Below are 20,097 nucleotides of genomic sequence, written 5' to 3'. Positions count from 1 at the left end.
TGAAATTTAAAAATATGTGGTATAGATCTTGTTTAAAAAATGAGATTTTTTATACTATGAAAAAAATTGAAAAATTATTTTCGTAGGCACATTATTTTTAAGCTTAAAAAATTAAAAATAAGTACATATTTTTAAAAAAGGTTTGTGAAATAGGCCTAATAAGGCTACCGTTGATTTGAACATCTCACAAGAAGAGGCTCTACAGCACTGCGTTTTGAACACCAAGAAGTGGCTCCTCAACTCTGATGACCCAATCAATTCGGACCCGAATGCTACATTTATATGGCCCAACATAGAGAAGCACAACATTTATATGGCACAATATAGAGAGGCAAGATATATACAGGAAGCTAAGCAAAAGATAACACAAATAAGCTATAAGACCGAAACATAGAATGGTAGCCAATGCTAGCCTGAAAACCAGAAGATAGCACCCGAGATGGATCGCAAGAAGCAGCAATTACCAAAATTCAATAAATGTAAAAATGGATTTCTAGCCATCCAAACAGAGCATTATCAAAATATTTATGTGGTTGATCAACAAACACTGCCCAAAGGGCTACATTGCTACGCAAGCAAACGCGAAACAAGAGAAGCAGGAGGCAAAAAACAGAAGCTCTGTCAACAGTTTCACTTTTGCATCACCATAAACTTCCTTTAGTTGTGCTGCATCTCCAACAGCCAGAATCGGAATGAATTGTACATGTTAAAACACATTTTCACATATTCAGTTGTTAATATTCAAGATATACAAATGCCCAATGAGGTCAAGAAAATCACCTCAAAAGACCCAGGATGTATACCAGTCATTACTCATTAGCATCTACCTCAGTACTAAATTATATTCATCATTCCCCACCGTACGATTACGATTAAACGCACCAAGAGCAATGCATGTTTAGATCAAAGCTCCTAAACATTTTCCTCACATAGACGGAATATCTGAAGGTGTACAAGATCCTGCTCTCAGCTGGATTTGGCTCAAGCTAAGCTCCACACTTCTGTGAACCATATCTTGCAATAACCTCTTAGCAGTTTCAGCCGCTTTGTCTGCTCCATCCACCCGTTTTGCAAAATCGTAAACAATCCTTTCCAAAACAGAAGAAGTCAATGGCTTTTCCGGCGGAGAATCCCTAAGAAGGTCCAAAAGCGTGCGAGCTCTCTCCTGAGCTTCAGTTGTACCCTCTGCTGTTAATCGTAAAAGGCCTGGAATTGCACCTTCTTTGAGTATAAGTTCGCGGTACTTGTTTCGGCAGCTTTGGCATAATGTGAGTAAAGCCCCAACTGCATGCTCAGTGCTTACAAGAGACCCATCTTCAACTGTCTCCACTAGAGTCAAAATCCCACCTTCTAAATTCGATATTGCTAACCGTCCATCTTCAGTTTTTGAAAGTATTTCGAGTAGGGCTGTGGTTTTCTCAGCAAACTTGGAGTATTTCTTGCATTCTCTGAGAAGGTTGATGAGAGGAGGGACCGCTCTAGCGTTTAGGATAAAAGTGGGGTCCTCTGAACCAGTGCAGAGGTTGTGGAGGGCTGTGACAGCATCGACTCTACCTTGAACAGTGCCTGAGCTGAGGAGATGAACAAGAAGAGGAGCGGCCCCAGAAGATGCTATAGTTGGTTTGTTGGGGGCAGCAGCTGAGAGGGTTAATATTGCGGCAGCTGCTAATTCTCGTAAACTGCTGTTCTGGAAGTTGAGGAGCTCAACAAGAGGAGGGATGGCACCAAATGTTACAATCATGACCTTGTTTCTGACAGTACATCAATGTAAAGGTATAGTATGATATCAATGACCATGCATAAGTAGCTCAACCCCCAAAAAAGGGCAAAAATTAGAAATATGACAACATTAAGGTAATAAGCTGCAAACAATTCACGGTAAAAAGAACTGCCACAAAAGCTAGAGTAATGATGGTGAAAAAAAAGAAGGTAAAACTGATTCCCATCTCTGGTGATGGATAACAGGACAGGAAATGAAACTTAATTTGTGTTCGGTTTTTTTACTTTTGCTTTCTTGGTCCGGTGTTTATGCCGCATGTGTTCGATAAACTAACAGGAGTCCACTAAAGGATAAAATAGAAACATTACAGACTCCCAGCATCTTTCCGTGGAGAGACATGATACAAAAGAAAAGCTTTAGAACTATGAACTAAGGTTGTTGAGGATGATTGCATGAGTTACCCAGATTTCAAACCCTAGGAGCAACTTGAATTCCCATGAAAGGATGTTAGGACATGACTGTTAGACATCTTGATCCACCATGATATTACAAAGGACGATGCTAAGTTGCTAACCAACGCCCTTATGGCGGTGCATAATGTGTACAAATGCATTGATGTCCGAGAAAAAGTGATCAATTTGCTATATTATGTGAAGAGTTTTATGCGATCAATGCTAAATATTTCATGTAAATCCCAAATCAGATAGCAATGGAATAATTTTCAGAATCAGAACATAACTTCTTCAAAAGTTGTTACAAGTATAATTTATTCCTTTTCTGTTAAAAGAAAGACTTGAGCATTACTATCCTCACTCCTCAGTAACTCATATAATCCACATACTTGGCACATCTGAAGGAGAGAAACTAGCTCGACAAAAACCTTACCTGCAAAAAAAAACTCCTAGTTCCCTAACTATCCAATGCCAATTCCCAGCAGCATAATCAATTGAAGTACGTAACCCCACAGCCCCCTTCCACGACTACTCAACCGAAGTCATAACCTTAGTAAGTTTGGTAATCGTTGCGGATTTCACACTAAAGCTATGCAACATAAGGATGGTAAGCCCTCTTTCGTTTCACTCATTTCCGATAATTGGAATGTCCCACAGAGACTTGTTGGTTTCTTTAGCTTCTTGAGCTTTGTAATTTGAAGGCTTTTCCCTTCTAGACATACATATACCTTATTCGGTTTCAACAAGTCTCTCGATTATTTAACCAACCAAACCCATTTGCTAGCAAAGGATCAAAATATCTGGTTGGATCAAAATATCTGGTTCTAAACCTTAACTTTTCTGTTAATCTGGTGGACCCGAGGAAGTGGTTTCTATTTCAGTTACCTAACAAGAAAGTGCAAACAAGAAATTCAGACATGGGGTATGTGGATTGATGTATAGAGACAGAAAGGGGGCGGGGGCAGAGACTTACCGTTCGTTTCTGACGGCGAGATTGAGGAGGGCGAGGAGAGAGGATTCGCGGGCGTCGACGTTTGGGGAGAGGAGCATCGACACGAGGGGCTGGATCACTCCGGCCGCCGCGAATTTGGAGCGAGTCTTGACCGGGGATTTCCTTACTAGTTTCCTGATGTCTCTGGCGGCCTGTATCTTCGCATCGAGATCGCCGCCGATGAGCTTTTCCGCAACTTCGTCAATTAGGGTTTGCTTTTTCTGGTTCCATGTTTCTTCGTCCTTGTCCATAACTGATTCCTCCTCCCCCATCCCCTCCCTCCCTCTCCCCCCTCTCTCTCTATCTTCTCTCTCTCTCTCTATATATATATCCAGATTACATGGATCTGTATGTACGCATGTATATACTCTTGGTTTCCTGGATCAATAGCAATTTGGGGATTGATATTCTCACTATCTTTTTGTTATCCATACTTCTTCTTTTTTTAATATTAAAATACTCTATTCATTTCATATAGAGACTTGAGAGTCTTTATTTTCCTATCTTTTCATTTTTCAAATAAAAAAATTAATTACTTCTATATATAATTTTTTGATTTTTTTTTTCACCGTATTATGGAACAGTGGGAGTATATTTTTTTGCTAAAAAACTAATAAAAAAGAGTTTAAATAACAAAAAAAAAGATGTGTGTGAATATCAATTCCTATAGCAATTTCTTGTTTATTCGCTGTTCTGGTTTTCCGCTGTAGTGAATAGTGATTAAGGACAAAAACAGAAAATAGAAAGGGGGACCCAGTTAGATTTAGGGGATTACTAGGATTCTTCTCTATTGAAAAACATTAGCAAAGAGCTTTTAGCCTAAAGATATATTCTCCGGACCTTCTTTGTGGGAGGTCAAGGTTCGAGTCCCGCCTAACCCCTGCTGATGTATACCTGCTTTTGCAAAAAAAAAGACGTTAAAACTAATTGCTCAATAAAAAAATTCATAAAAAGGTTAATATACTAGCTAATTTTGTAAAACATTTTCAGAAAATTATGCAAGGGCCTAAGAAAGAGATTTATTGTTACTGAACTTATAATAAAAAATTTAAATGGGATGAAAAACGAATGATAGTTAAAGTTAAATTGTATGAAACAAAAAATAGAAATTGGAGTATATATCAAAACAATACTTCTTAAAAAAAGACCGTCTTATTATACGTATCTTTTAAAATTATCTAGATCGCGGGCTTAGCCCGGTTGGTTGTGTAGCCCTCTCTTTGGGGGTAAGGTTTTGAATTCCACTCCTACGGATATGTTACTTTTTTTAGTTGCGACTCTAATGGAGTATTTATTAACACACTAACGCTTAAAAAACAAATGTTTGCCGCGATTTTTATAACAAAAAGAAAGTCATAATTTGTAAGAATGGTAGCGAGTGTGAAATAGGACTGGTTGGAATTCTGCTCATAGGGTTGGCGATTATTGTTAGTATTTTTAAAAAATTTATGTAGCTGAAATATTCAAGATTGAGGTTACCAAAAAAAATAGACTAGATGAAGAGGAGAGGTTTCATGTGGGCAGAGACAGACAAAATTTCGAAGGTTGCCTTCTCTAGGGCCAAGTGGAAGTGTATCTGAAGAAGAAAGAAGGCACACCTGTGTATCTCGGATGAGGAAATTATTTTGAAGCCCTCTGATTGGTTGGTGGATTTGCTCCCATACAATTGGCCAGGGTTCTGTCTTTAGGATCATGCTGCAAGAAAGTAATTTCTTGTGCATTCTTTGATCCCGGTATGAATAGTCTACCTTTGATCGGACTAGGAAATGAATTAATCGAGATGTGCGTAAGCTATAGGCCGAATACCCCACCGTAGAAACAAACAAAATTATTATGACAATATAAACATCCTTTTAGGTCACCTAATAATTGACCAAAATATCAATCAGTTGCCTCCATCTAGTCTTTTTCCTATTTAATAATCTTAAATCTGGAGGAGTGATTAAGATTATTGATTGAGTTGAATTATTGTTGACATAATTGATTATGCGACTATGGGAGAGGAAGGATTTGTCCTTGCAAAGGACGAGTTAGTTGGGATTTTTTGCCTCGTGGGTCAGGACTTTGACACGCTTTCCTCATAAATCACACAAAATGTCATGGACCATAATTTCCGGACAAAATTATATTTGGAGCCGTTCGATATATGTGAGCCGAAGTTGAGTTTTAAAGTTATGTCTAATAAATCACTTGAACTGCAACAATTGATCAGTTATTTTGCCTATACCAAAACCAATCAGTACAACATTTTTAGTACATCCTTGCTATCAAAATTCACTTTACAGGTAAGACGGGCAAACCAAGACAAAACAGGAACCGAAAATTCCTCTAAAAACCTAACCTTACTGCCAGAGTCCTACAAAAAAAAAAACTTCAAATAATAACCTGAAGGCAAACGAGACTCGGTAAAAAAGAAAGAAAAAGGTTTATCGACGCTCAATCAAGTCAGGAATTATTGGAAGGCTTGTCAATGTCTCCCTCAACGAACTTAAAATTGTCGATACCAGTTACAGTAGGATTTCACCTTTTAAAAGCTCCGCCAAAGCAATCAGAAGCTACTGACAACCAAATTTCTTCACCCATACGTCTAGGGATTTACACTCAGTTATGGCCAATCTTGTACCCTTTCGGCTATGTGCTCCATCTCAACTCAATGGAATCCCCAAAAAATCTCATGTTTGCGGGAAGAAAAATGGTTTCTTCAGTAGTTATTTGGCCAGTTGACTTGTGCATGCTGCGGCTGCTGATAGACACTAGTTGTAGGTCCCATAATATCAGCAGCTGAAGCAATGGTCTGAGACTGCTGTAGAAGAGGGTGATGAACGGTTGCTGCTGAAACTGCCTGCGCTGGGTGGTAGATTCCAGCAAAGGCGCCATGACCAGTTTGTGTTGGGGCATAAGTCACCTGACCCTGAGGAATGTTGTAGAATGAGCTAGCCTGTAAGCTGGAAATGTCTCGCCCTGGTGCTTGAATCCATGCTGCTGGACCTTCGCTCTGCTAGAAGGGACAAAAAAACAAAGATGGGTACCAGCAGGGTAAGCTATGGCTGGATTGAATCCTTCTGGCTGTAAGTTCTAGAAGAAAGTCTTTGCCAGGACGAAAACAAAATTACAATTGTATCCTCCCGTAGTTCCCGAAGTAAGATTACATTGAAATATAGACACTATATCTACATGCAGAACCTACTGACATACAAACATATATATAAGAATGTAGTTACCTAAAATAAAAGGAAGCTCTCTCCTTAACTCACTCTCCTACATGGAATTTTCTCATTTCTTTTTATTCACCATTCTACACTTTGTACAAAATACTATAAAATATATACTTTAATTTGCTTGAAAAAGAAACTGAGTTCAATCAATAACATAGATTTCAAAAGAAACTAAGCTGTATGGTTATATACTTTATTTTGCCTCAAACATATCTTCTTTCTTTTTTTATTGTTATATGAAGTTTTCCTAACTTTTTACAAGAATAGGAAGTAAATTTCAAGAGTCATACATGTCCACCCACTGATGCACAGGATAACCGGAAAAAAAATTCTCACTGATGTTTTTGTTTCCGTCCCTGTGCATCGAACGGGCAAGATGCTGGTGTAGGTATATACAAAATCAAGAAATCTACGTTACATGATGCAAGTAGCAGTGTTAGACGCTCGACCCTCAGGGTGAGGGAGTGGAATGTGTGTCTGACATACAGACCCAATTTAGACACGCTGGATACCCTACTTTTTAGGACATTCTCGGAAAGAAACTCGCATTAGCTAGAAAATCGATATATCTACCTTCTAGAAAATCAATATTTATAACCTTCTAGATAATCTTCATAATCCCATTTGATTTCAAGTACATTTGTTGATCATTTACCATGTTGTCTTCTATTGTTGTCCAATACAATACAAACAAGTGTTCATGGCCTGTTAACTTTCGGGATTTGGACACAAATATCCTAAGATTTCTGTTGAGGGAGTTTCCAGCTTGGACACACACCCGTACCCAGTACCCGAATCCGAGTCCATGTAACATGGAAGGAAAGAAAGTGTTCATCTTTCTTTGAGTTACAGCTTGCATCCTCTTTTATATCACAAGGGGATTGGGTAGTGGCTTATATCCAGGCCCTCAGTCTCAAAGAATCTGAAGTCACTGTATGATTAAGAACTGTGCAGACTAAAAAATATATAATGTCAGATTTGTGCAACAAAGAAGCATCAACTTGTTGCGACACAAAAAGCGTAAACCAAAATATACAGCAGATAATCAAATATACAAGAAACAAGGGCGAACATCTAACACTGCACCGCTAAATGGATACATAGAGCCCAAATTTGACTATAAACAAAGACTGCCAAATGGTTTCACCTCACCATAGAAAATGTTTTTCCACGGGAAACGGTTTCTTGAGTTTGGTTGCAACCGTGAAAATAATGGTGCTAGTGGCTATGTTAGTGGTGGTGGTGGATGGTTGGTAATCTGGCAGTGGTGGCAGTTGTGGGTGGTGGTTGAGTTGTATTAGTAGTGGCATCATAGTAGTGCAATGTTTTCTGCTTTAAAAATGTGAAAAATGATCCACCAAAATTGACTAATTTTCATTGGAGCATGGGATACATTTTCAGTTTGACTTTTGTTTTCTGTTTCACAAAACCCTGGAAAACACAATATGTTTTTCAGAAAATCTTTTCCACCGAAAGAAACAGAGTGGAAAACAGAAATAAATTTCAACATAAACTAAAAAACATAAGCATTGCTGCAATCAAAAACCAACCTGCTGCCCTGTAATGTAAACATTGTTTTCCTTGAATTGGGGTGCACTGAGATCGTCATTGGAAGGTGAGTTTCCAGCTGTTGAAGCGGAACTGGGGTTATAACCACCTGGGATGGAGCCATATGATCCATAGCCACTGGCAACTCCAACATGTGTAGTGTTTCCCGTATTATTTCCCACCTTGTACTGCGGAAGTGAATATTTACCAGTTGCTCCTTGTGGAGCTGGATATACACTGCCAGCCTGGGGTTGCTGAGGGAATGCACCATTGCTAAAAAATTGATGGATGGATGGAGGGGGAACATAATAAGGAGAGAAATAATGACCATATGGAAAGTAGTTTGGAGGATAGTGGGGTATAGGCATCCCAGTTGGTTGTCGATAGAGAGGGAGAGATTGCTGAGGTACAGCTATCGAGCTCTGCATGACCCCAGCGGCCTGAGTCACAAGAGTTGGACCTGCCGTTGTCATAACCAAAGAGTTTCCACCCTGCAATCGGACAAACGTAAGCATGACAATTGCGAGTAAGGAAATTCTAAAGAAATTGTTCTAGAAACATAGAAATGAAGTGGGCAATAGTACAATATTGACGAGCACTAATCTTTTTTCAGATACTACGTAGACATCAATGTTATTGGAGGCTAGAGAAAAACTGTTTCTGCTTGCAATTGTATTATGAGAATAAACAACAGCATCTTCCAGAATCATAAACAAGTATGTCGCCCCCGTCTTCGGCGCCTCACTAACGCAAGTTTTAGTTATTTAAAGCAGGCTCATTTCAAAAAGGTTTTATAACTTTTAGACGTTCATTTATTCAATCTTATCATGTGTTCTATAGTGACTGAGCGATGGACATGTACTTGTTAATGAAAATGAAGTACCTGCTTGTTGTTATGCAGTTCTTGTACTTGAAAGACGTTCATTAATTGTTAGATAATACAAGAACTACATAACAAGAAGCAGGAACTTCATGTTCTTTTATCTTTATCTTTCAAGTTCATCTTTCACTATCTTCTTTTTTTGGATAATACCACCTTTCACAACCCCATTTCAAACAGAAAATACCAGAGATGGAACTTATCGCAACCCAACAACCCTTTGTCCTAGTTACTCTGCATGGCTAAACTATCCATTTCCTATGGTTGATTTTGTTCAAAGCCATATCCACAGTTACGTTTAGCGTAATTGTTTTTTTTACCACCTCAAGTCCTGTACTCTCCGCCCTTCTCCATTTCTCTCACCACCCTCCATGTGGATATGGTGTCAAATAATTTCTATTTTCTTTATTCCATCTTGGCCAATAGATTGAGGACTTGAGGGGTCATTGGCAGCAATACTCAGTAAGTTCAGACCTACAAGACTTAAAAGAGCCGGAAGGGAAGGATAACAAATGACAAGGAGACATTTGTGAGTATACACACCCTCAAGTGGCATTGAATAAGCAGTTACGCCCTGATAGTAGAAGCATCATTACTAACCAAAATGACATAAGTGGCGGCATAATCTTAGAATCTGAAAGGGAGGATTATTTTATTAAGTTCTTCAGCTATTGGAAGTTTGCTCTCATCAACGATTGTTAGAACATTAATGAAACAAAACATACATTCAACAAGATACAAGGGATGAACTTTGTGGAGAAAACATATGGAGACAAGACAATGATAGAGACAGATAGTGCGCAGGTCTTCATTACCAAAAAACAAGTTCTCCTCCATACACGACAGAAAAGACATTAGCAACAGAATAAAGAGTCGTGTGACTTAGATGCTGTACATAGACTGGACATGGCAATAAGAGAAGAAATATTTTCTGAGCAATTTAATCATCACGTGCATATATTCTTTGAAAGGATTGGCAAATATGTCCTAATCTTTTCGTGCAGTGGCTAAAAGAGTCATAGGTTCTACACATGTACAAACCTCTTGTACAGATTGAGTAGTCTGTTGAGACAACACTGCAACATTTCCATTGTGTTTCGCTGAAACTCCAGGTGAATGGAAGGGAGAAGTACGGCCATCACCATCAGTGCCAGATCGATAGAACTGTGCATAATAGCTGGCTGGGTCAAACGGAGGTGGAACCTATATGCAAAGATATTACGACCAAACCTTCTTAGAAGCTACATAAAACTATACATTCAGAATCCACAACATTTCCATTAGTGGAAAACCTAACAAGCCAGCTTCAATTTAAGAAACATGATATCCATTACATAGTTTACCTTTCACTAGCTAGCATGAAAGAAACTTTATGTATTTAATACGAGATTAGCATCTTCAAAATAAACAACAGATGGAAATGAGAAACAAAGACTTACAACAAAGCTAGGAAGGCGGGAAACGTCACGTGCTTGAGAGTCGGAGCTTTCAAATGGTGCAAGCTGGCTACCAACCACTGGTGGCATGTAACCAAAACTGTAGCTAGGAGAAGTATGAATCATCGAATAATTATGGCTTCCGGGCTGTAGGGAAGTATCGTGCTTAGATTCGCTATACTCTGGCACCGTGCTGGATGAAACATTGCTCTCAACAGCCAATGCATTTTGCGGTGCATGTATAGGTGACTGGGGATGATCAGGAATATCTCCTTCTTCAGTAGTGCCCAATGCATTTTGATTGCTGTACACAAAGATACATGAATACTAAATGTTCATGCACAAAGAGAGTACAGAATATAACGGTCACAAAATGTGAAATATCAGTGCTCATTTAGAGCAGGCACTCTAAAGGAGGGTAAAAAATTCAAATCTTGATTGGTAGGAAACTTACAGATTTGATTATCTAGAGCACTGGATCAATTTATTGTTTTACAACGTCACTGCATGAAAGATCATTTCCTATCTAGCTCTTGTAGGGGATAGCAATTATAAGGCAGCATATTAGAGTACACTAAGTTAAGATCTAAGAAGCACGGATACGGATACAGGATACGGACACGATACGATACGGATACGCGGATACATGATTTTTTTTTAAAAGAAGGATACTATACGTTGGGGGATACGTTGAAAATAAAAGTAAATAAAAAATATATTATATATATAGTTTTTAATTCCTAAAATTCCATTAATGATTAAAGTTTTCCATTACACAAATTCATCATTTCACATGCCGAGAGAGATATATTTACATCTAGTTATATATTAACTGCATCTATATAGTTATATCTATACATATACACACTACGAGAGAGAGAGAGACGAGAGACGAGAGAGAGAGAGAGACGAGACAAGGTTGTCAAGAGAGATGAGAGACGAAAGAGAGGACATCGTCCGTGTGTTTCTAGTGTCGATTGGTGGGGGAAAAAGAAAAATATAGTTCTAACTTCTAATTGCAATTTTAACCCATATATTTAATTAATAACATATTTACCCTGATTATCAAAAAAAAAAATGGTACTTACCCTTGCACGTATCCAAAACGTATCTGAGCGTATCCAATACGTATCCGCGTGTATCCGAAACGTATAAGGATACCAAAAAATAATTCTAAAAGCAGGATACTTTAAAAAAAACGTATAGGATGTGTATCCGGAGAGTATCCGAGGGTATCTGTATCCGATACGGATACGATACGTGATACGGAGGCCAAAATAGAGTATCCGTGCTTCATAGGTTAAGATCATAACAACCTGAACCACAAATTGAGCAGCCATCCCATCAGGGCTTGACTAAGGGATTTTCTACTTCAAAAAGGATCGCATGTTTCATAATTCCCACATTTACCTTAGAGTAAAACTTGTGCAAATAGAGCAAATACACAGAGGCTGGAAACTCCACTTTCTTAGATGCATATCACCAGCTCAATTTTCTAACAATGCAACGGAATATTATGATTTATTCAACGCTCTTGTTCTTGGCAAGTATAAGATTTCTATAACATGACAGCTGATACATGGTCAAGAACTAACACCAATGCTCTCACTTTATGAAAAGGGCTATCCAATCTTGCCATCCCACTCAGAATCATGATTGTAGTAAATCCCTAGTTTTATGGAGAAGAAAAATCTGGTCATTGTAGGCATTAACACAAAAGAGAACCTATTTCACATGAAATCGCGGTAAGAGTATTGGTCACATGGCCAGGTGTTTATCCAAGCATCAGCCCTACCTAAACTCTCTTTACCCGGCCGTTAAGAATCCATAAGTTGCATACAGATACATGCACACACTAAACATTTCAAGATACCACATATCCTGACATAAGATGTTGTCGATTTTAAGGAATATGTTTCAAATTCTTTTTTTGATAAGAATTAATATGCTTGAAATTAAATGGAGCTAGGGGCCAAAGAAAGTTCTATCGCCCATCCATGTAAAGGGACTAAGAGGCTCTAAAGTTTTCCTTAGTATCAGTTGTAAGTTTCTTTTTCTGCAAACAATGAAAAATTGGACGATCCAAGTGCCTGCTGGACACTTGATCCCGTACACCTACCCTTGTCTAGCCGTCAGCCAATGGACGAGGCCCAACGGTACACTGGAAGGAATGGAAGAGTCAATGTAACACCAGTTACCCCTGAAGAATTATTAATGCAATATTGACAGGTTCTTCCTCCAGAGTATCTTTGGTCCCATGAGACAAGCCAAAGGTAACTAATTACACAAGGAGTTACAAGGTTTGTATGATGTATGAACCCAATATTTCAACCAAAACTAGAAAATAGCAGGAAAAACAAAACCTTGAGGACTGCTCTGCCGTCTCCTCAACACTCTCAGAAGTTTCAGAAAGAGTTGTCGGGTTCATGTCATTCTCAGGACCATCATCATAGTCTGTGCTTAATCCAAAACTAGCATCAAAACTTCCAAAGCAAAAACCAAATTTTCCAGCTTCAGGGACATGGAGATGATTTGGGATGATAACATGTTGACCATCTGAAACATGTAACTCCTCTAGCTTCCTCTGTAGTTTTGATGTGGCTTCTTCTGAATCAAGGACACTCGGAACAGGATTGGACTGGATAGTAGCTTCTGCTGTGGTAGGAACCTCAGTTGAACCATCTATTCCAGATCCTTGAGTGAGATTTGGGTTCGCTGGCTTTGGTTTCCATTCCTTACTGGGACCTGCCAATGGAAAACAGACGAGCTCATTAATTTGTCACTGATGTACAAGAAATTAATGTCACAAATATCCAAGAGATTGATACCTTTTTGAGGACCAATTACTTGCGGTGACCGTCTATTATAATTGGGCAAAGGCCTAAGAACAGAAGAGCCATGAGTAGAAGACGCAGGTTGTGTTGAATCTGAATGTTGATACTTTCCTACCCCCGGGGATTTGCTCGTACTTGTTCCTTGAATGGTGGAGCTTCGTACATCAGAAACTGCTATTTCAGACGTTAACACAAACAAAAATCGTAAGCTGCCATTTAAGTAGACGAATGTATACTCAAGAGAAAGTTGCAGAAGTTCTAACCAGGAATTGATTTTCCCTCAGAAGGGTCAGAGGAAATTTGTTCGACTGGAATTCGCTGACTTCCCACCTCACGCTTAATTGCACCTACAGCTCCGGGAAGCCGAGAATCATGAGATGGCACCAGGACAGGATCTGAAGCTGAGAAATAGACTCCAGGCAAAGTTGCCTGGGTCCCAGCAATTGAGTTGCTGCTAGAGCTTGATGTGAGATGCCCATGAGCATCTCCTGTCACAAAATCAATGGGAGGTTTTTCCATCGTGCTGACCGGATGTGGAGGTGGTGGTGGACCGTTCAACTTACTCATATCAGTCGATGAGCCCTCTCCAGACTGGTTGTCCAAACTTACTGGAGACAAATGAGCACGTACAACACCCGTACTCCCAGGAGCCACCTCAAGGGGGCCATTGGTTATGACCGATCGAGGGCTGCAAAACAGTGGAGTATAAGGATAGTACGATCCGTAACCCATGCAATTCTATAACCAATTTCAAAAACTGATGAGGGGTCAAAAAGACTCATGGTAGAACTTCTTCTTTTTACTTGTCTGTTGGGTCAAAGGAAAATCTAAAATAACATCAATGAAACTTTAATTGCAGAGAGTACCACCTCGTGGAAGGAAGGACTTCTTTATTTTTTGACTCCTGAGAGGTGGGCAAGGACGAGAGCCCAACACCCTTGTCTGGAACTTGATTGACTCCATTTTCCTTTTCAGAAGGATGTTTTCTGCCACCACTACCATCTGAAGAGGGATACAGTGAGAAACAAAACAGCTGACATGTGCATGAGACAACTGACAACTATGAGGAACATTGTATAGCTTGTATGTGTTAAGGCCCTTGCAAATTTATCCATAAAAGGATGTGAAAGATAGATTGCTATATAAACTTAGAAAGAGATCCCCACATATAACCGGGATTCAAGGACCATTTCCCAAGGTTGATTGAAATCACACCACGATCCCACATAGAATCACCAAACAGTAGCACACCCATCGCCCAAACTACCAGACTGGTCCGGACATTTGAAAGCTAACGCATAAAATAAGTAAGACCCATTTGGCATTGCCAGAACGTTGGGCCCTTCAATATGCCAATCTTTCCTATAGCTTCTTTCAATATATCTGGAAAAATCTTTTCTTGAGAGTTTAAATCATGTAACTTTACTTTCAATGGTCCACCAAACAGTAAATTTAGTCTTGCAACCTTAATTCTAACCATTGACAGTTTACAAATTTCTGGTAGAAAGGTAGAATCCCCAAGATCAGTCAACCCCAAACACATCTTAACCCCCATTTTAGTCTAAGCACCGCTATCTTCCAGGTTGCCCAACCCCGAAATCTTCACACGATGATATTTACCTGAACTTCCTCATATATACTGTAGGACCTAGCAAGTTCTAAGTAAAAGGTACAGTGGGTAGGCAAGAACAAGAGATATTTACTATGTCCACATATATGCAGAGCAAAAGAGGGGAGCAAGAGAGTTGTCTTACCGTAGGATTTACTAATCCCCATAGACATACAGAGTGGTCTCTATTTATTAAGACAACCAAGATGGCAACACATTGCCCTAACTTTGGAGATTTTTCTTGAAACAAACAAGTCCGAGGTGTCCATCAAAAATTGAATTTAGAAGCACAAAGGAGAGAGGTAGACTTGATTTCAGTTTACAGGGTTTAAGTTAACACTGACTAATACTTTCTGCGCATAACTGGGGTTCAATGAGCAAGTAGCAACAACAAGAAGAAAATGTAACATTAAGGTAGTGCATTACCGTTAGATATGTAACGAGGTGAATAGCTCCCCCGTCCACCCCTACTCCCTCGCCCCTGCATACCAGGTTTCCGCCTCAATTCTGCAGACTCTTTGTTGCTCAAAGTCTGTAGGAGTGCAAACACAAAGAAGCCAAAATTATTACAAAGTTCCAAAGGTGGGTTAAAAGGACATAAAGGTCATATTCACCAATCACCACATACAAGAAAAAGAATCATAACACACAAAAATTAAGGTTTCAATTCTCTCTGTCACATGCTAACTTAGTCACTTGCTTGCTGGGAAAAATCCGTTTAATAGCTATTGTTATCCTGCAGCTTTTACCTATTTATTTCGCATCGTAATAGTCCCAACTAGCGACGTGTGATGCAATAAATTCTAAGGATATGGAAACATAGCACGTATCTATGAAGAATTTTTTGGACAAGATAATCTCTGTCCGGAGCCAATTATCCATGTTGATAGACAACACTCATTTCTCTGTTCGCAAACAACACACTGAAGGAAAACTTTCACACTCGTTAATGTAAACTCCACCATTAAAAGATCAATTGCAAACCCACAAAAGTATCTTTACCTCTTTTCTCCTGCCCCGTTTCCTTTTGACTTCATGAAATGTACCTGTAAAACCACAATACAAACTTGTTATTTTGCTTCAGAAGGAAGATCAAAACAAAAGATAGTAAGAGTAAATAATAACAAAAGAAGACTATCAATTACAAGGTATAATACAGAGTTCAATAAAATATCCATTCATTAGTTTAAGTGCCCAACTTCAAACTGAAACCAAAGCGCACAAGTAACAAGTTACAGTAAAATGGACTTCTTAAATCAGCTATTGTCCAAACGAAAGCACGTGGCTTGAAATCATATTGCCAAAAAACTAAAGCTGACAACCTTGGCAAGCTTGAAGGCAAACAATCAAGAGGTATCATCATTGTTCAACTAATTTCTTGGTTAGCCAAAGTGAAATGCCAAAATCCAGGAAAGGATTAACATAAGTCGGGATTTACTTTCAAGTTTCGAACACTACTTGACTGACATTACAGATATATCCTAGTTAAGCTTGTCATTGCAACAGACAGAAGTTTCTGCTCTAATGTACTCACACCTGGTTTTTTTTTTTTTAATAGTAGTAACCTTTCCTGTGGAAAATAATACAGACAACCCAAAACAGACCAAAATAATTACAGCAACAAAAGAACATCTAAATCTCAATCTTGTCTCATGTGGTTAACTTATAACACACTAAAGATCCTCAAAAGTGAAAAACAAGCTCATATAATCCAGCCAAAATAAATTAGGTGGTTATTGCGGCTTTAAGTGCCACTCTTTTTGCCTCAGAAGCTGTGTCAAATCAGCATTATGCTTATTCGCCGGAAAAACAGCTTAAAAAGCTTTGGGGGGGGGGGGGGGGGGGGGGGGGGGGGGGAACTTTACTAAGTTCATTCTGATGCTTTTTAATAATATAATATGAGTTCAGCTGCAACAAACACCCGCAAAAAGTTTATGCTTATTGGCCAAAAAACAGCTTAAAGAGCTCAAAAAACACACGATTTTCTTTGTCACATGATAGAATGTTAGTATGTTAGTTAGATTTTACTACAAAAGAGCCAACCACTGCTCCATCAGCTCGAACCCACGACCCCACCCTTAGGACTCAAACCCAAGGGGAAAAAGCACTGAGCCAAAGCCCAAGGTCTCACGATTTTGATAAGCTTCATTCTGATAACTTTTTACTAACATAGAAGTTCAGCTACAACAAAAACCTGTACAAAGTCATTAAAATTTTTCAAACGGCACCTATTTTAGAACTGAGAATAACCAATTTAATACCAATAAAAACCAAATCACCAACCAGAATTATTGATAGCACACCACCAACTCAATAAAACGGAATCAAATTAAATGCGGATCATAGCCACAAATCAGAAAAAGGAGAGAGAAACACGAGAGAGAGAAAGAGAGAGACCCTGAAGGAGGAGCTTGGCGGCGGTCTCGTTGGGATCCATGGAACATTCCTTGAGCATTGCGTATATCTCCTCTTCACTGTGGTTGCCCGTGATCTCCTTGATGTTCTGGATCGTCTTCTGTAAACTTCCCGGGATTGAAACCCTCCCCGCCCCACTGCTGCTCATTTTTCACAACCAACAATGATACAGATGCTTATATGTAGATATATATATATATATATATAGAGAGAGAGAGAGAGAGAGAGAGAGAGAGGTGTATGAGCTGATATGTTATGGATAGAGAGAGAGAGAGGAGGTCAAGGGCGGAGTTTATAGAGAGAGATTGTGAGGGGATTGAGTGTGATTGTTTGGTGGGAGGGGGGGGGGGGGGGGGTTTGAATTGATCTATTGGTGAAACAGTGAAAGTACAGAGAAACGAAGAGGAAAAGGGAGGGGAAGACAAGGGGAGAGAGAGAGAGAGAGAGAGAGAGAGAGAGAGCAAATGGGAGAGTGTTTGCGTCCTTAGGGAGAGTATCGGGCTTTTTTCTTTGTTTTTTTTTTTCCCTGATTTATACAGCACTACTACTATTTTGCAATTTTGCAATGTTCAGCTTCTTCTTTTTCGCTCTTTATGCTTTCTTTGCTTTACAATACAAAAGGAATTTTTCAAAAAATTCTTCTTAGATTCTGCTACTTTCAACGGATGATGGTACGGTGTCCCCGGTCATTTTAGAGACACCGTAATTTTGGGCATAACTTCACCATTATGAGCATAACTAAAATCCATTACAAGCATAACCGAACCCAAACAAGGTATAACCAATGAATATCTAAAAAACCAACCAAGGCATAACCAAACCCAACAAAAGCATAACTAACAAGTTATGCTTTGCTATGGTTCTGTTATACTCATAATGGTTTTGGTTATGCTCATAATAGGTTTTGATTATACTCATAATGGTTTTGTTATGCCAAAAGTTACGGTGTCCCCAAAATAACTGGGGACACCGAAGTCATTCCCTTCTCTTTTGGATCTCTCTCTATTTATTACTCTTATTATTTTTCAAAAAAAAATTCAAAAACTAATCCAAACAAGGTTATTGGACCATTTTCATTGGAGAATAAATTTTTTACACCGCTAATGTAAACATTTATTTCCTCCAAATCAATTACATTGTGTCACGTTGTAAAACAATGGTCCCAAGCAATAAAACATGGCGACGTGGCGCATTATAATTGGTTTGGAGGAAACAAGTGTTTATACCGACGGTGTAAAAAATTTAATCTCTTTTCATTGTGCATAGACTATAGTGTACCTAACCAGCTAGTGTAATCCTGGTTGATTGGGAGTGGAACTTGCAAAGGACCTCGTTTTAATGATCGGACTCATTTGGCAACAGTTGTAACCAGCTAGTGTATTCCTGACTGATTGTGAGTGGACCTTATAACGGGCCTCGTTTTAATAATCAGACTCGTTTGGCAATAATTGTAACCAACTAGTGTAATTCTGGTTGATTGTTAGTCACTACGCCAAATATTGCTTTTACCGGCATTTCTATTACCGGCAATCTGAAAAATGTCGCTAAAGGGTACTATTACCGGCATTTAACAAATACCGTTAAAGGGCACTATTACCGGCATTTGTAAGCAGTAACTATAAAATGTTGGTAATAGTACCCTTTAACGGCATTTGTTAAATGCCGGTAAAAGTTCTATAGTACAAAACGAAAACAAAAAATGCGATTTTAACACCAAATTCATGCTAGCCCAATGGTTAACAAGTTGTTGGGAGTTGTCCAAGAGTGGGTTCGATTCTTGACAACAACACAATTCAAAATATTAACAAGCCGCCACGTGGTGTGCACGTGGAAGCCACGTGTTGTGTACGCGGATGTCTCGTGGCAATTTTTCTCCCTAATGATGTAGCACTAGTACTGGCATTTATAATAATGTCATATCTTTATCGGCATTTTTTAAAATCTTCACCGGCGACTATTACAGGCATTTGTTAAGTGTTGCTAATGATCATATTTGCCGTGGTGAGTGGACCTTGTAATGGGTTTCGTTTTAATGATCGGAATCGTTTGGCAATAGTTGTAACCAGCTAATGTATTCCTGACTGATTGTGAGTGGACCCTGTAACGGGTTTTGTTTTAATCACGGTCGATCTTTTTTTCTGTACAAAAAAATTGGACCTTCTACATTCGGATCCTATTTACAAAAATATCATATGTTTTAATTACAGAAATACCACTAGTATTTACAAAAACGTCATCACATCCATATTCTTTCGTCCAAACAAACCATGTAGAATTAATCACTCTTGTATAGTAATATTTCATTATACCGTATTCCCCATACCGGGAGAAATTATCCTAAAGAAGAAAAACTTTCGAAAACCTATTGCTGTTTACAGTATTATGAGAGTCGCTAACCGCTATCATACTTCCAACTTGAACATGTATGCATCACTGGAGGCATGTAGAAGATGAAATTATCAATTCAAAACACCAATAATTTTTCCATATGAGGAGTATTTAACTAGTGATGGGTTCATAATCATGTTCGGATGGTGATTAGGTGGATAGATAATGGACAGTAGTTTGACTAATAAGCTGAGCTATTGGGTTCACTTGATCGATTTTCAACGGGCAGAGTACTAATCAAATCAAATTGCTTTAAAAAGTTTGTTATTATGATCATAAAGTAGATAGAGAGTGGAAGATAAGAGTAGCATTGGCGAGATATTAAAATCAGAAATGCTAGGGACAAAAAAATTTTACTCTGAAAGTATCTCGAACAAGATCAACTAGTGGTTGAGATTCACTTTAATGTGTGTGACATAATCATCAAAGTGATTCTCAACCATTGATTTCTATTTTCGGGGTACTTTCGGGGTAAATTTTCTATGTACCTATCATTCCCCTATTAAAATTTGTTTAGAAATACACATGATCCAATCATGCCGTATGGCTTGATTAATGAATTTGCTTCTTCTGTGAAAAAAAAAAAAAAAAATATCATGCCTCTTTAAT

At 38.7% G+C, this 20,097-nt stretch overlaps 3 protein-coding genes across 6 annotated transcripts in view; all 3 read right to left on the bottom strand.

The window, feature by feature from the left end:
- Nucleotides 1–9,387, bottom strand: part of LOC131329511 (uncharacterized) — a 33,449-nt gene extending 24,062 nt beyond the window's left edge. Inside the window, exon 1 of the mRNA XM_058362662.1 lies at nt 9,378–9,387. The gene's annotated coding sequence lies outside the window, so the exon portion shown is untranslated. The remainder of the gene's footprint in view (nt 1–9,377) is intronic.
- On the bottom strand, nt 618–3,559 carry LOC131329510 (U-box domain-containing protein 3). The gene is made up of 2 exons (XM_058362659.1): nt 3,146–3,559; nt 618–1,751 (listed from the first exon to the last, which is right to left on the bottom strand). Exons 1-2 carry the CDS (start codon nt 3,433–3,435, stop codon nt 926–928), a joined length of 1,116 nt encoding a protein of 371 aa, XP_058218642.1. The 5' UTR covers nt 3,436–3,559; the 3' UTR covers nt 618–925.
- On the bottom strand, nt 5,360–17,573 carry LOC131329507 (uncharacterized). Of its 4 annotated transcripts, none has more exons than XM_058362654.1 (11): nt 17,083–17,573; nt 15,688–15,731; nt 15,112–15,217; nt 13,946–14,078; nt 13,340–13,764; nt 13,071–13,250; nt 12,606–12,987; nt 10,246–10,546; nt 9,848–10,009; nt 7,929–8,417; nt 5,360–6,158 (listed from the first exon to the last, which is right to left on the bottom strand). In XM_058362654.1, the coding sequence occupies exons 1-11, from the start codon at nt 17,246–17,248 to the stop codon at nt 5,865–5,867; spliced, it is 2,682 nt and encodes an 893-aa protein (XP_058218637.1). In that variant the 5' UTR covers nt 17,249–17,573; the 3' UTR covers nt 5,360–5,864. The 4 variants fall into 4 exon arrangements, with proteins under 4 accessions (XP_058218637.1, XP_058218636.1, XP_058218638.1 ...); XM_058362653.1 differs by having other exon boundaries at nt 5,360–6,161; nt 13,071–13,247; nt 17,083–17,561; XM_058362655.1 differs by having other exon boundaries at nt 13,071–13,247; nt 17,083–17,556.
- Between the last annotated feature and the right edge of the window lie 2,524 nt (nt 17,574–20,097).

This window comes from Rhododendron vialii, chromosome 6a (assembly GCF_030253575.1).
Source record: "Rhododendron vialii isolate Sample 1 chromosome 6a, ASM3025357v1".
NCBI lineage: Eukaryota > Viridiplantae > Streptophyta > Magnoliopsida > Ericales > Ericaceae > Rhododendron > Rhododendron vialii.
The sequence above is the reverse complement of the archived record's forward strand: the minus strand, read 5'-3'. Positions and strand labels throughout refer to the sequence as shown.

Excerpts from the sequence above, each read along its gene's own strand:
- LOC131329510 (XM_058362659.1), bottom strand. The coding sequence starts at position 3,435 with ATGGGGGAGGAGGAATCAGTTATGGACAAGGACGAAGAAACATGGAAC. Across the intron at positions 1,752-3,145 it reads CTCGCCGTCAGAAACGAACG|AAACAAGGTCATGATTGTAA; the intron begins GTAAGTCTCTGC and ends ATGTACTGTCAG.
- LOC131329507 (XM_058362652.1), bottom strand. The coding sequence starts at position 17,248 with ATGAGCAGCAGTGGGGCGGGGAGGGTTTCAATCCCGGGAAGTTTACAG. Across the intron at positions 14,079-15,111 it reads ACCTCGTTACATATCTAACG|ATGGTAGTGGTGGCAGAAAA; the intron begins GTAATGCACTAC and ends ATCCCTCTTCAG. Across the intron at positions 10,010-10,245 it reads CCCGCCTTCCTAGCTTTGTT|GTTCCACCTCCGTTTGACCC; the intron begins GTAAGTCTTTGT and ends CTTTGCATATAG.